The sequence below is a fragment of the Centrocercus urophasianus genome, unplaced genomic scaffold (genome assembly GCF_019232065.1).
Source record: "Centrocercus urophasianus isolate 14NV4802_14NV808 unplaced genomic scaffold, USGS_Curo_1.0 seq_10, whole genome shotgun sequence".
NCBI lineage: Eukaryota > Metazoa > Chordata > Aves > Galliformes > Phasianidae > Centrocercus > Centrocercus urophasianus.
The window spans coordinates 84,606,471-84,620,988 of NW_024884142.1; the positions used below are offsets into that span (position 1 = coordinate 84,606,471).

Here is a 14,518-nt window from a genome sequence, read left to right on the forward strand (position 1 = left end):
AAAATTCTTTTGGTTGCATATTCACACATTTATAATGTATGGTATCTAAAATACAAAAACTGAAAAGAAAGACTATAGATAAAGTCCAACAAAGTTCTAAAATAAGTTAGAAGCTAAATATAAATCAACCAGACAGCTAAATAGGACTTTTGCATCTGAAATAAAATCAAGATGGACTGGGTTTGTCTGTGCCAGGGCAAGTGGCTGTCTGCTCATTTGGTTTGTCCACAGGGTAAGAAATTGTAGGCTGATGCCTCAAATAAATGATGGGGAAGGACGACTTACAACTCATCCTGGAAGCATCAATCTTATACATACATACTATTATGCCAAATTATATTCCTAGTAGAATTGGGTTTGGCAGAGAAACAAGTAGTAGTCTTAGAGTTTTCTGTAGCAGAAAAAAATAAATTTAGGAGATTATTTCCCTCTTAAATGAGAATGTAACCTCTGAACTGAGTAGCTTTCTTAAGAATTATCAAAATCTACCAAAATTAAGATCATCATCACATAAAATTCAGCTTTACTCAGAAGACCTTCATTTAGGTCTTCTTGAGGGAGAAGACTGGCATTGAGTGAGACTGGCACTTATGTATTTTTCAAGATAAAGAAGAACAACGCTGTTGAAAAACTAACCCATCCCTTTTTCTTTTACTTCTCATTATAAGATTGTAGCTGGTGGACAACAATATTGATCATGATGCATTAGGGTTTATTTTAGAATACTGCAAGTGTGAAAAATTTGAGAATCATGTTTTTCCTAATTAAATAAAACCACATCTGAGGATATCTGGGGCTTCAGGGTTGTATTTATACCCCTTGCACATTTGACCATACTGAAAGCCCTCTTTGGAAAATACTCTTTCAGAGGATTTTTAAACATTTTGAGAACTGTCACTTATAATGCATCTATAGTTGAGGCCTGCCTTTCTAAGATTTTTCTCATCTCTGTGATCATTTTTAGGATTTTTCACCTCTGAACATTCTAAAACTAATTTCGTTCAATTATCTAGGAGAATTTTGTGAATAATGTAAAGAGGATACATACACTTAGTTATGCTTTATTTTGTGACTGACCAATACTTTGTATTTATTCTGTAGTTGAGCCTATAAATAGTCACTTGAAGAGCTCACATGAACAGGATGTTAAGTGTGTAAGAGCATTGCTGCCTAGTGCAGTTGGGGACTGCTACATTGCTCAGAGGTTCTGATAATAGGCTGTCTTAACATTAAATGTTTGAAAGGTGGTCCTAAAGCTAATAATGTATCTCATTAATATGAATAGGCATTATTAATGATTTAGTCAAAGCATGTTTAATCATTAATCATTAGAGGTAAAGGTAGAAGCATAAAATGGTCTAGGTTGGAAAAGAAGTTCAGGATCACCAAGTCCATCAACCTGACCTACTGAGTCCCAACACTGAAGCACTTTTTTTAGTCCGCACATCTCTTAAATACCTCTGTGGTTGAGGACTCTACTACTTCCTTGAGCAGCCCTTTCTAGTTCTTGACCACTTTTTTTCATGAAAAATTCCTCCCAGTATCCAAACTAAAACTTCCTGGGCACAACTTGAGTCTGTTTCTTCATGCCCTATTACTTCTCAGCTGAGAAAAGAGACTGACCCCCACTTCTACACAAATTCCTTGGAGATTTGGAAAGAGCCATGAGATGAAGTGTCCCCTCAAAGTCCTCTTCTTGCTTTCTCCAATCTGTGCTATGTTATAATACATCTGTGAAGAATTACGTAACTTCCAGAAGATAGTATTTTACTCCAGCAGTGGTTGATTGAATGGATGGCCTGAGTGGCCAGAGAGCTGGGACAGGCCCTCATAAGGCTTCAACAGAATTTGTGACACAGCCTGGGCCCCTCATAGGATCTTAGTCGTTCACCTCTCTTAATGTACAGGCTGTTGTCTCACAATACTACATGACAAATCCTGAGCTATAAGACTAGTGGGAAAACTTAATGTTTTATAATCATTATCCAAAGTCTTTGTGCTGGTGTGACCCCAAGGAAACCTGTGAAGTTTGCTTCCTCTGCTGAAAATCTTCCCTCCTCCCTTCCCCAGACTCCACGATACAGTTTTGATCTTCTGTTTCTTTGTACATTTCAAAATGAAACCTTTCTCTCAGCTTGAATGGAGATTTTATCAGGGCCTTTGAGTCATTTTGACTCATCCCTGAATTTGGCTCACCATGCCTACTCTGCAATTTGAGGAAAATCTTGCCAAACAACAGGGTGTGGAGAATGTCACACATACAGAGCATGTTCAGAGATTTTTGCACATGGTTTTCTGTTTGTGCTTTTGGCCAAAATTAGGTGGAACAGCCTCAGATGATCACTGAACCCTTCAGGGTAATCTGAATTGTGCAAAAGTACTTTGCTGCTTAACCTCAGTCAGGATTTGCAGCTGCAAAGGAGGAAAGGATTGCTTTGAAACCTAAACTGATACTTTTGATATCATTACTGACAACTTGATTCTGTTTTTCTGCTTTTTAATTTTTTTCCTAATTTCCCTGTAACATATTAAGGATGGTTGGTTAAATTTATGAGTTCTACTGTTTGCAAATGGTCAATATGCATGTAATTCTATTTGTCTACTATCTGCTTGCTTTTTTTTTCCTTTTGTTTTTTCTCTTCTATTCCTGCCCTTGTTATAATGAGAATGAATATTTTATTCCAATAAAATCTTTAATAACTAAGTAGAAAACAAAACCTGAAGCTGACTAATTTATATGCCATGCCCTGGGAGAAAATGGATGTTAGAGAAATACAGATCAAACGATTTCCTGTTACTTGTCTTCTTAGTATATCTCTTGTGAATTCCTTACAAGTCTGAAGGCAATTGCCAGCTACAAACTGTTAGGATTTTTTTTTCCAATTTGTAAGCATCCAGGATTTTCCACCAGTTTGTGAAAAGAGTGGGGTTAAATGCATGCCCTGAAGTAGAGATGGAAATGATTGTTAATCTCTATTAATCTACTTTTCCTGTAATCAAACACATGTGGTGTTGGTTTTTTAGGGGTTAAATTGTTAATGATACTAAATTGGCCATTGGAAATTGAATCATGCTACAAATATTTCCCTTAGTGCCTTCCGGCTGTCTTGTATTGAAATAGATGAAAGAAAATGTGTTTTATCATTTAAGAAATATATAATTGCATTGCCTTCTTGCAGATGCCATCCCACCAAGCTATTACAGCCTTTACTTCAGAATCGTTAGATTTGACGTCTCGGCGATGGAGAAAAATGCATCCAACTTGGTGAAGGCTGAGTTCAGGGTCTTCCGCCTGCAGAACTCGAAGGCACGGGTCTCGGAGCAGCGAATTGAGCTGTACCAGGTAGGGTTCCAGCTGTTACTGCTGTCTGTCAAAAGTAGTTTATTTTCTGTGTCTCTCCTGGAAGCAGCTTCATTCAAAGTCTTACAAAGCTGAAATACACACGCTTTCTAGAAAAGTGTGCCTCGGGACTCCAGCATTCAGCTTGACTTCTGTATGGTGGCCCAGGGCTTCGAGCGAGGCAGTGGAAAATTCAGGATTTGTGGAGAGGGGAAGAAAATGATCTAAAGATTTTTTTTTTTTTTACTCTGTAGTGTTATTGAGACTTTTCTCTCTTTTGTTTGTTTTCTGATTGCATTTCCCTGTTCAGTGGTAATATTAAATGATTTATGAACTTGATCAGATGACGTTGTCACTGAAAGAAGCAAATTCAGTCTTTCATAGAAGCCATCACAACCCCACAAAACTTCCTCTGTGTGTAAACAAACTCAAGCAGAGACTCCTCTAGCTAGATAGTGAGTCAGCTTGCACACATGCTAAATCCATTAAACTCAACTGCAAGGATTCTGTGCATTTGTTTGTGGAAATACTGGCTAGAGCGTATTTTGTGTAAAGCATAGTTCATCTTGCTGAGAAGCTCAAAAGCAAAAAGGGATTCGACTTCCAACAGGTATTTACTGGGTAAAACTCATGGTTGTTCCATCAATTCGGCACTTGTTCAGCTGAAAACCTGCTAGGCAGAAAGCTATCCTGTAAACTATACCAAACCCCTCTTTATCTCTGTTTTTGCTACCCTTATTTGCTGTATCTGAGCACTGCTGTGAGTATGCAGCCCCACAGAGCCTGGGTCAGATCCTGTGGGTGCGAATTCGAATTAATCATCACCCTTACTTTCAAAGTTCATATTTTGCTGCCTGATTTGCTTAAGCACAAACCTAGCTGGGAGTAGACAGAGCAGAATCTGTGCTCGTGCTTCTTGAAGTGACGGTATAAGCCAGACTGAGACTGAGGGCAGTAAATGATGCTCTGGGATTTTAAACATGATTTAAACAGGACAGAAGTGTGATTCCCCGCTGAATGGGGTTCAGGTCTGCAGGTGGTCACCGGGTGCTTGCTGTCAAGATTGCAGCCTGGCCGCGTGCATTCCGTGAACTGGCAGGCAGAAAAGGTGCCTAAGTAGCATTTCACTTGTTAAGAGAAGTAACAGAAATCTTTGCTGAAAGCCACTGGTGTGCTCAATGTCTGACAGCCATCACAAAGAATTACTCTATGAGTCCCTGTGATGGTGTCACACCAGCCTGTCAAAACAATCATATATTCTGGCTTGACCTCACTGTTCAGACATCCTAAATGGAGATAATGGCATCTCTGGGCTTTCTGAGAGCTGTTAATCACACACCTGGAAGAAATACAGCTGACATTCCCTGAGCTCGGCTCATTGCACCTCCATGTTTGAGGAATGTGGGACAGAAAGGGTTCGGCGGAGGTAGGGAAGAAAGGCCCTTTGCACAGCTGGGAATTTGCATTGTGATGAGAAACAGCTGGAGCTCACTTGAGAGAGGCTGACTCCAGCAAGCCTGTGCCCATGAAAATAACTGACACCTGCACCCACAGCAGATACTTGGCTTCCTTATATAAATATATAGCCAGTGAGTAAGGCAGAGTGGGTGGAGATATACTTGGTGAAACACTGGGTAAGTAATGAGTGCAGGCTATTGTAGATAATGGGGCTTTTCTATACCTAGTCATATGAACCAGGGGCAGCAAGGTGAGTGTGTTTGTGCTGGGTTTTCATTAGGCATGTTACTTGCTGCCTTACTTGTAGAGAGGCAAGCTGTCCCTGGAGTGTTTTTTTTTTTTTTTTTTTTCAGGGAACTCATCAATTAGTAAGAGCTGCCTGTTAGTGCTTTTTTGTGCCACTACTCTGCCTCTTGGTCGTATTTACCCCTTGCAGTCTTATGTACAGTACTCTTCATGCAGGTGTTATGTTAGCTCTGTGTTGACTTATCTGAATTGCATGGATTTCTTACCAGGAGTCCCTCAACCTTCCTACATCTCTCCATCACAATGCCTGAGGCTGCATGCAGTGTTTAACAGGTGTAGCATCACAAGAAGTAATGGGAGAGGAGGCTTTATTGTAGGACAGTGCTATAGAAGAATCCTAAAAAAGAATATAAGCTTTAGAAGGTAAAACAAGGGAAGTCTGAGGAACAGAATGTAGGGAAGATGTGCAAGGTGATGCTGGAAGAAGTTCTGTATTGTGTAATGACAAGAGTGACTGACAAGAGTGACTTAACAGAGGACCAAACATGGGAGGTAAAAGAACGGGGAGGATGCCCATTTCAGTGGAAGTGGGAGAGAGAAATACATCTTGTAAGGGTTGAAAACTTTTTCAGGTATATTTGCCTGAAGCATGAGAAGCCAAGCATGGAGACAGAGCCTCTTAGAGATTGCTGGAAGATCTGGCAAGTGTAACTGCTGCTCCTCCTCCCTTCATAAGCACTGTTTCCTGTCTTGTGAGATAGTGCTGGGCTTGCCAGGGCTGTTGTGCCTAGAAGCAACAATGTGGTTTTTCATCTTGCATAAGCAACATTTAATTATTTAGTCCCCGCCCCCTTTTTTTTTTTTTTTTTTCCTTTTTCTTTCTTTTTTCCTCTCACCAACTTTCAGGTTGCCTTGTTTTGCTTTGCTGAACTCTCCTTGATGAGAGTTTTTGAAATTCCTCTCATACCTTTAATTTCAGGGAGTAGTTGTTCCTGTGTCTTGTCTTTTCCCATTAAGCAGGAGGAGAGAGGCAGAAGTGTCCTTGGGAGAGCCAGAGCTTGTAATTCATTGGCAGGCTGGGATCCCCTGCACACATGTAGGTACCCCAATGCAGTCTAATTTTGGCCAGTGGCAGTTTAGTAGCAGTGTATATACTAGTGGTGCAGAAAGGACAATACTTCTCTGAAAGCATGCGTCAGGAACAGCTAGAGACAGATGTGCAGGATAAATAGGAAAATTAAGCAAGCAAAGCATTAATATTTTTTCTCCTGATTCTTTCTCTGTGTGGTCCTCTGACCATAGAGATCTACCCCTTAAAATGAGAAAGAGATGCAGCACTGCACCTTTCAACCAAGTTTTCCTCAGGCTGCACTTGGCTTCTTTTTCCAAACCACATCAGAGGAAGACTTTGTGTTTTCCTGCAGAGCCCTGATTTGCACTGACTGCAGGAAGGCAGTCTGGGGCTGTCTGGCATGGCAAGCCTGGGCTTCTTGCTCCCAGCAAGACCCCATCCCACCCAGCACAGTTAGATGCAGAGGACCGACCTTAATGCATTTATTTGGTTTGTTTGTCCACTGGGCAAACTGGCTGTGCCCTATGGTGCGAATGGGATTCTGAGTAATAGGTTCTGGAGGTGAATTCTTCTGAGAGTGAGGTAGACATATGCCATCTCTCAGGTCCATGGGTAGCCTGGCAGCTTGTTGGCTCCACATTCACAGTTCCCTAGCTAGGATGTTTGCAGACTGCTTGGGAGAGTGTATTCACAGAATTCCTGGACCGAAGTTAAGCCCCCTTTCAAAGTGCTGGCTGTCCTCTGTTCACTTCCAGCTGAGTGCTGAGCAAAGCTCTGACAGCAGCACAGTGAGACATGCTGCACCTCGCCATCCTCCTCCTCTCCCGAAGCCGGGGGGAGCAAACGGTAATCCCCAGGAGCAGAAACAGTTTCTTTAATGTCTGTTTTCAACCAGAATACTTTTCTGGGTATTTTAGGATTAGTCAGTCACATCTGTGTGTTCCTGTGCAGATGGGAAGCATGCATATTAAGTAGTCTTAATGATGGGGAGGGGGAAAAACAACAAACCTCATAGAAATGGGAATTAAGCTTCTTTTATAAGATTGGTATAAAAGCTTCTGTCTTTTCTTGGCTCTAGTTAAGTGAAACCACATAGAATTTAATTCTTTAAAGGCACCATCTTTTCTGCTATTTCTTCTGCCTAAAAGCAAAGGTTAATCCCTAGTTCTGCTGAGCATCAGCACATTGGAGAGTGGGAAGCTGCAGGGAAGGAAGGAAGCAACAGAACCTCAGAGGCAGCGGCTCCATACTTCACTTTCCACTGCAGCATCTTCACTTGATGCACTTCTTAACGTGCACCAAGCCTTCAGAAAATACTGAGAGGATAAAATACTTCTAGGGGAGGGAGGAGGAGTAATATTAAATAAACAAGTTTCAGCATCCTCCAATGGCCCTCACTATGTTTTTAAAGATTTATGCCAAATTCAGGCTTTATTGGAATTTGATCAGATAAAGCTCGGTTGCCATGAGAACGTCTCTGTTCATCAGTTTTCTTGCCCGCTTTGAAGACTTCATCACATTTTTCTTTTATTAAGGTGCTTCTGTATTTATGAATAAAGTACCTGCTCCCTTTAGAAAAATCTTGCCTTTTATGAATGAGCATTCCAAAAAATAAATGGGCAGCACTGCAAAGCTGGACAAGTGAAAACCCTTGTGGGGTGAAAAACAGTACTTCAGTATTGTTTTTGAGATAGTTTTATTGTGTACAGATGATCAAACAATGACAAGTAATGACTGCTTCCTCTAGAAGCAGTACTATGTTTTGGTACTGCATCATAAAGCATCACAGAAAATACATCCAAAGAGCTGGTTTCTAGTGTCATTGTCCTAGGCTGCCATGTGTTGTAGTTAGCTACTGGATGGTGAATGGGGGTCCTTACCATATGAAGTGTCCAAGGTTTGTGCAGCACCAGGCTAATGCCCAGGAGAAAGAACACTGCTTTGAGATGTAGAATTGACAGCCACCAAGAACAGCAGACCTTAGGTCTCTCCAGCTGCTTAGGAGTTGGACTCAGTGATCCTTATGGGTCCCTTACAACTTGGGGTATTCTATGATTCTGAGTTGAGTATGGTCCTATCTATGCTGAGGGCACCCACAACACTTGTATGGGGCGCAGGAAGAAGTGGCCATCTTCCGGACAATATCAGACCTGGTTTCTTTAAGGGCCTTTCTCCTCTGTTGGAGGTATAAGGAAGATGCAGTGGAACATATTACCCCACTATGAGTCAGATTTAAATTTAAACCACAGTCAGTCTTTCAAATGCCTTCAGTTCAGACAGTGTCTTGTTTTTCAGTTAGGGAATACATTTAAAATGAGCTGCTATAGATTTGGGCCAGATCTCAGTGGTGCAAATATGAAGCCATTTACACTGACCACAGTAGTGCTGCTCCAGATTGATCTCAGTACAATTGAGAGCAAAGGGACTTTGCCCTTTTTTTTTTTTGGCCCCAAAAGTGCCATCTCTCACACCACAGAACAAAATAGCAGGAAGAAGTTTTTGTGGCACTGAGCTGGGCGAGAGATATCTGGGTTACAGATATCACCCAGTAGCATTCAGTTCTAACTGACTGCCATTGCTCTGCAATTGCATTGCATCTCAAGTGGTATATTTGGATCCCACAATTTATGTATTGCTGTCCTGAAGCCAGGCCTTTGCACGCAGATTGGTTGTGAGGTTACAGTGAAGTGGCAAATGCGCAGTGCTTTTTGAAGTGCTAAACTCAGTATAAAGTGTGCACATAACTTCCTGCTTTACCCACCCAACCCAACCCCAGCAACTGAAGATCAGAGAAGGTTAAATTTTAGTGTATTTCAGTCAAGAATTCTTTTTTAATTGTTATTCCAAACAGCGTACCTACAAAATACTCAGTATGTTTAAGACCACATGTAGAGTACCTTTGGCAAACACCCTGAGCGTGGGTGAGGGGAAGTATTTATCAGTGTGTCATATTCTCTGCCATCTGACAGCTTATCTCATGTGCAGCCAGCTCTTACCAGGAACTGCGAAGTTACTGAAGACAATTTGAAGTGGTACATAAAACACCATTAGCTACTGGCAAGAGCTGGTGCCCTACTGAAATGTAGGGCTCTGAGATGATAGATTTATTACAGTTTGTGGTGTGTGTACATTATAGGGAACGTAGGGATGTAGGACATAGGTCAGAAATAAGCCTCTGAATTCAGATTCCTGCTATTCAGGTTGCAGTCTGGCAAGGTAACCAAATGTACAGACGTGCCCAAGTTTTAACCAACACTGCAAGTTGGTAGTTATTATGCTGGGCATATCAAGCTGGTGCAAAAAACACCATCAGAGGTGAGCAAGGAATTGAGGAAGGCTGGGGAGCTTTGTCATCAGATAGTTCATCTCAGGGCTAGCTAGGGAATAGAAATGTCTGGAGGAGAGGGAAAAAAGCAGCACTTGGGTCCAAAATATGAAAACTGTGCTGTAGAGCCTTGCCATACTTAAAAGCAAATGACAGGCCCTCAGCAAAAAGATCTAAAAAAAATAAAATGAAAATCCCACTGTTATTCAGCGGTGATGAGATAACAAAAGGACTCTGGCCTTCTTTTTGCCCTGCTACCCTGTCCAGTAGTGGACATATGAAAAAAAAGATATGGATGAGAGGTATAGGAAAATGATGTGAAGCTTTGTGGGAGAGGAGAGCCTATATGAAGAAGAATAGATGATGGAAGAAAATAGAGGATAGGAGTGGTTTGTGCGAGAGCCTGTAGGTGGTGGCAAGAGATGTCTGTAAGGAGAACGGTGATAGAAGGAGAACAGTGCAGACAGGAGGAAGGAAAGAAAAGGAGTGACTTGTGGAAGAAGACATCATTGTGGAAGAGGCAGTAAATCTGAATATTAAAAAAGCAAAAAAGGTTTCATGCCAAAATATTGCAAGAAAATGCATGTGAGTCTGAAATGTGGCTATCAGGCAAAGGACTGAGGAAAAGGAGGGGGCTGGAAGAACTGAGCTCAGAGAGGAGGTGAGCAAAGAGGTACCCTGCTGGACACATGGTTTGGCTGGGAGACAGAAGAGCCCACTCTGTTTTTGTTGACTTTGGCTGCTCTTTGTTGATATTTTAATAAAACATAATGTGCCTCTGGCAAGTTAGAGCTAAATGCTAGATAACTTTACAGGATTTTTTTTGTATTGCTTCATTTTGCGTAAAGTCTTTGGAGCTATCTTAAAATCTCCTATACAGCAGGAAATTGCGCTCAATATTTCAAAATCTTCCAGGAGAAGGACCCCAGACCCTCTATTCTTATTTATTGCGTTCACAACACAGTTTTCCTGCCTGCTTAAATGTAAATGAAACTGAGCAGCCGCAGGGCTGCATCCCCACCATACCCAGCACATGTATCTGCCACAGCAGGTGGAAGGCCCTGCTTGGGGAAGGAGTGGAGAGGAAATCCCTTCTCAGTCTTCATCCTCTTCCCTGAGGCTCATCCCCTCACCACAGGGTAAAGCAGTGAATCAGCTACAGCAATTCCCTGACATACTTCCCCTTCTTTTTCTGACCTGCTTTTGCTGCACTTCTCCTTGCCCCCTCACACTTCACCTTCTTTTACCTTTAAGCGAGTAGCAGCTGATGCTCAGGGAATTCTGCCACAGCTGTAGTCCATCCAGATATAAATGGGGCTGGGTTATGTGTGCAATATGTTCTTTTTATTTGCGAGTTTGCATGAAGAACGTGTCTGGCAAGTTCTGAGCAGATGGATCATACAGCTATGGCTTTTTTTTAAGACTTTGGCAAGTACTCCATACCTTTGTATTTTGGCAGGAATTCTGCATTTCATATACTAGTCTCTAAAGATTCTGCCCTCAGTATGAGCCTGATTCAGAGACCTTCGCAAGTAATGGAAAGGCTTCCACTGATGAGCAAGGGGACTGTAAAGCCCTTTTAACTCTGTTACACTGAAGGCAGTTTCTGAATTACTCTTTTTCAAAAGCGGTTACAAAAGAAGTGTGAAAGCCAGCACCAAGAGTTTTGGAAAAAATACGCAGTCCCTCTTGCACCAGTGGTGATAAGAAGGTTAAGATTCTGATAGCTGGTAGCCATTTATCTGGTACTATATTGAAGTTTTGGCACTTTGTGACGTATGTCTCCACATACAATGAGTAAGAAACTGAATGGCAGGGACTGTAGTGGTCTGCAGCAGAATTAAAGATTTACTTATCCTCGTGTCCAAAATAGAATCCAAGACCTTGAACTGAACGAGAGACTGAGAAAGGACTGAGAATTAGCGTGGTCCTTTTTTTTTTTTTTTTTTTTAGCTTCTAAGCTTCAGGAAAGGGCTGGATGAAATCCATGAGAACTGTCTGAGGAGTCCTTTGAAATCTGGACTGAGGCAGAGAAGTGATTCTTTCAGTAGGGTGAATAGTACATAAGAATTTGGAAACCGCAAGCAGCTGCATATGCAGACCTTGGGAATCTGGTTATTACTCTGCACCGGATTAGGCTGGAGTCCCCTGCAGTGTTCTACTAGCCCAGAAGAGGTTATCCTAGATGGCAGTTCGTACCCAGAGATGTTCTGCATAGTGGATTTATCTCTTCTGTGATGTTAACCATCATTAGCACATCATTTAGCACTGGATCTCATTGTTTGGGCTTATTTGTTTTGTGCTCACAAGTACATGTCAGGTTATTTCCATTTCCATAAAAAGGCCCTTGAAGTTCCAATGGAAACCATGGATAATGATGATAAGTAGGAGAAAGATTAGTGAGTCTGCCAAAATCCTGTAATCCAAGAACATCACAGAAGTCTGAGATGACACAGAAGAGAAGGGAAGGAAGGAAGGAAGTTATCAGAGAGCCAACAGCATCTGGAGAGAGGAGATCAGACAGCCCAGAATAAATGAAAAGGAAAAACAGATTCATAGAAGGTTTTTACAAGATAATACCATCTTTACTGTTACGTGGTGATGGCAGATCCCGTGCTGTCTGACAGCTGTGACCACCATAAGTATCTGGGGAACACAGCAGACACAATAGATATTTTTAGGTGGCCATGTAATCTTGTTATTGTGTTTTGAAAATTCAACAACTTGTTTTAAGAAAACATAAGTCACCCAAAATATTTCCAAACAGTTAGTGACTCTAACTCTCTGACCAAGCTATAAAATGCCCTTGTTGCTGGTGCTTGGCCTTTGATGTGTGCCTAGGGTTTTTTTTTTTTGGCTGCAGCAGATATATGTCATTGATGCATCAGCCTATGTATCAAAACTACTGGACCACATTTGATTTTCTTTGCTTGCTTGCTGGGGAGGTGATGAATTTATTAGCCAAAACTGTTCCAGTGTAAATTATACTTAATAGCAATTATCCCATTCTTTTGAAATTTACTGTGGTAACTATTGAAGAATAGGAGTAGTTACTGGCCAGGCAGTCAAACCTGAAATAAACTAAGCAAGTTGCTGTTGTAGAGCTCTTATTGTGTGAGAGAACCAGTGTCTTTCTGACAGCTTTTTTCCTTTTATGAGTGCAGTGAGTCATGAAGGCATGCTCTTCTGCTGTCTGCTCTGAGTGGTTATTGTTTAAAATATATACACTAATGTGCTCATTGAATTATCCCCTACTTAAGCTCTAATAAATGAACAAAGATCAATTCTAGCTAGCAGAGCAGGTCCTCCCTTCAAGGAATGAGTAGTGGGTAGAACACATTTAGAGATCCAGTAAAGAGTAAAAGATTTCAATGGGATTTGTAAAGTACTTGTATTCTTTTGGGCCTGATCAGAGTGGCATGTGAAGGCACTCATCATAGAGATCACCAAGTGAGCTTCTCAAACGCATAGCTGTACAAGCAAGAGCAATGCTTTGTGTCTGTCTGGCTGCTTTATGATCGATTTCCCGCAGTTACCTGCAATATTCAGGTATCTGCTGTTGCGTTTTTCTTTGTCCTGCTGGCAGTAGCTGTGTGTATATGATAACTTGAGATTTTTCCTGGATAATTCTTTTCCTCGAGTGCTTTTAAGAGGGGTCAGAATAAAAAAAAAAAAAAAAAAAAAAAGATGAGCAAAGTTTGAAGTGCATGCCCATAGTAATGACAGCTGGAAGGCAAGGCTTGAGAATGCAAACTGCTTCATCAAGTAGAGATTAATGAAGTTTTGGCTAAATATTTGCCTACATGAGAAAGGAAAGAATTACATACAAAAGGAGGGCAGACAAAGCCAAATTGTTCTTAAAAGTAATAGCAGTGATACTGAAGGAAATTTATTCTGCATGCTGTGCTGGAAGTCTGCTGGATATTCCTTTTGTAACCATTCTACCTACTCAGCTAATCCTTTCCTAATAATGTGATCATATGTCTATGCATAATCCTTTTCTATAAAAGGCAGCACTGCATTATCACTTTGTTGGAGAAGAGACTAAATAAAGAGATATATGTGGAAGAATATCCCCATGTTTAGAAACTGTAAAGATTTTGCACAACCTGAATTTTGAATTTTGTTTGTCTTGAGCTTTCACTCATGCATGTATGAAGGTGTGCATGTTCATACCTGCATTCATGCAGTTTTTATGCACTGTCAGCTACTTGTGCATACACCTGTGAGGGGGGTAAGATGATTTGTGTGGAAATTCTGTCTCTTATTTAGCAAGTGATTGGATGGCATTTCTGTGTGTAGATGGTATGCTCTTCCCCTACATGATACTCCCAGCCCTGAAAGCTCTAGCAATCTAGGTCATAATCCATAGACATACAAAGTCCTCCTGCCTCTTGAAGGTAGATTTTATGGATGCTGTTCCAGGAGGAAATGAGAAAAGACAACTACAATTTTAGTTCAGTCTTCTTTCTCTCTAGTGTTCTTTTTTCTTATGTTAATTTACTTGGAGCACTGAAAACTCTTGGACAGACATTCACCTTTCAGGCACCTTGCAGATACAAGTTGAGCAACAACATTTTTGATTGTGTTAGATGTGGTTGCAATGGGCTAAGCATAAAGGCAAGGCAATGTTTACAGACAAAGCAATGTTTATAGGTAAGGGTAATATCTCTTCTAAGAGCTATAGTGTAGTTGGAAGAAGTAGACAAGCTTTCAAGTGCTGGAGCTGCAAGGCATACAGAAGGCTTTTTTTTTTTTTTTTTTTTTTTTTAAACTAAGCCAGTTGATCTAGTAGGAAGTATATCTCATGTAATGTTACTGGGAGTGTGTTTGCAGAATATATTGTTAACCTTAAGACTTTCTGATAGGTTCCCACAAAGAGGCCATTTTAATTCTCGCTGTGCGGGAAGTAGTTGCTTCAGTGTGGGTGGAAATAGGATGCAATGCAGAAAAGTGAAGAGACTCATTCATCTGGTGGGTTTGTGGGAGGAAACAGACTGATGAGCCTAGGATTTTATCATCCATTAGCTCTGTGTTAGGACTGCAATTTACACACACACACACACACACACACACA

General features: G+C 41.1%; 1 protein-coding gene across 1 annotated transcript in view; it reads left to right on the forward strand.

The window, feature by feature from the left end:
* TGFB2 (transforming growth factor beta 2) overlaps nt 1-14,518 on the forward strand; it is a 59,295-nt gene that overhangs the window by 36,014 nt on the left and 8,763 nt on the right. Inside the window, exon 2 of the mRNA XM_042817331.1 lies at nt 3,180-3,343. Coding sequence (XP_042673265.1) covers nt 3,180-3,343 — 164 coding nt within the window. The remainder of the gene's footprint in view (nt 1-3,179; nt 3,344-14,518) is intronic.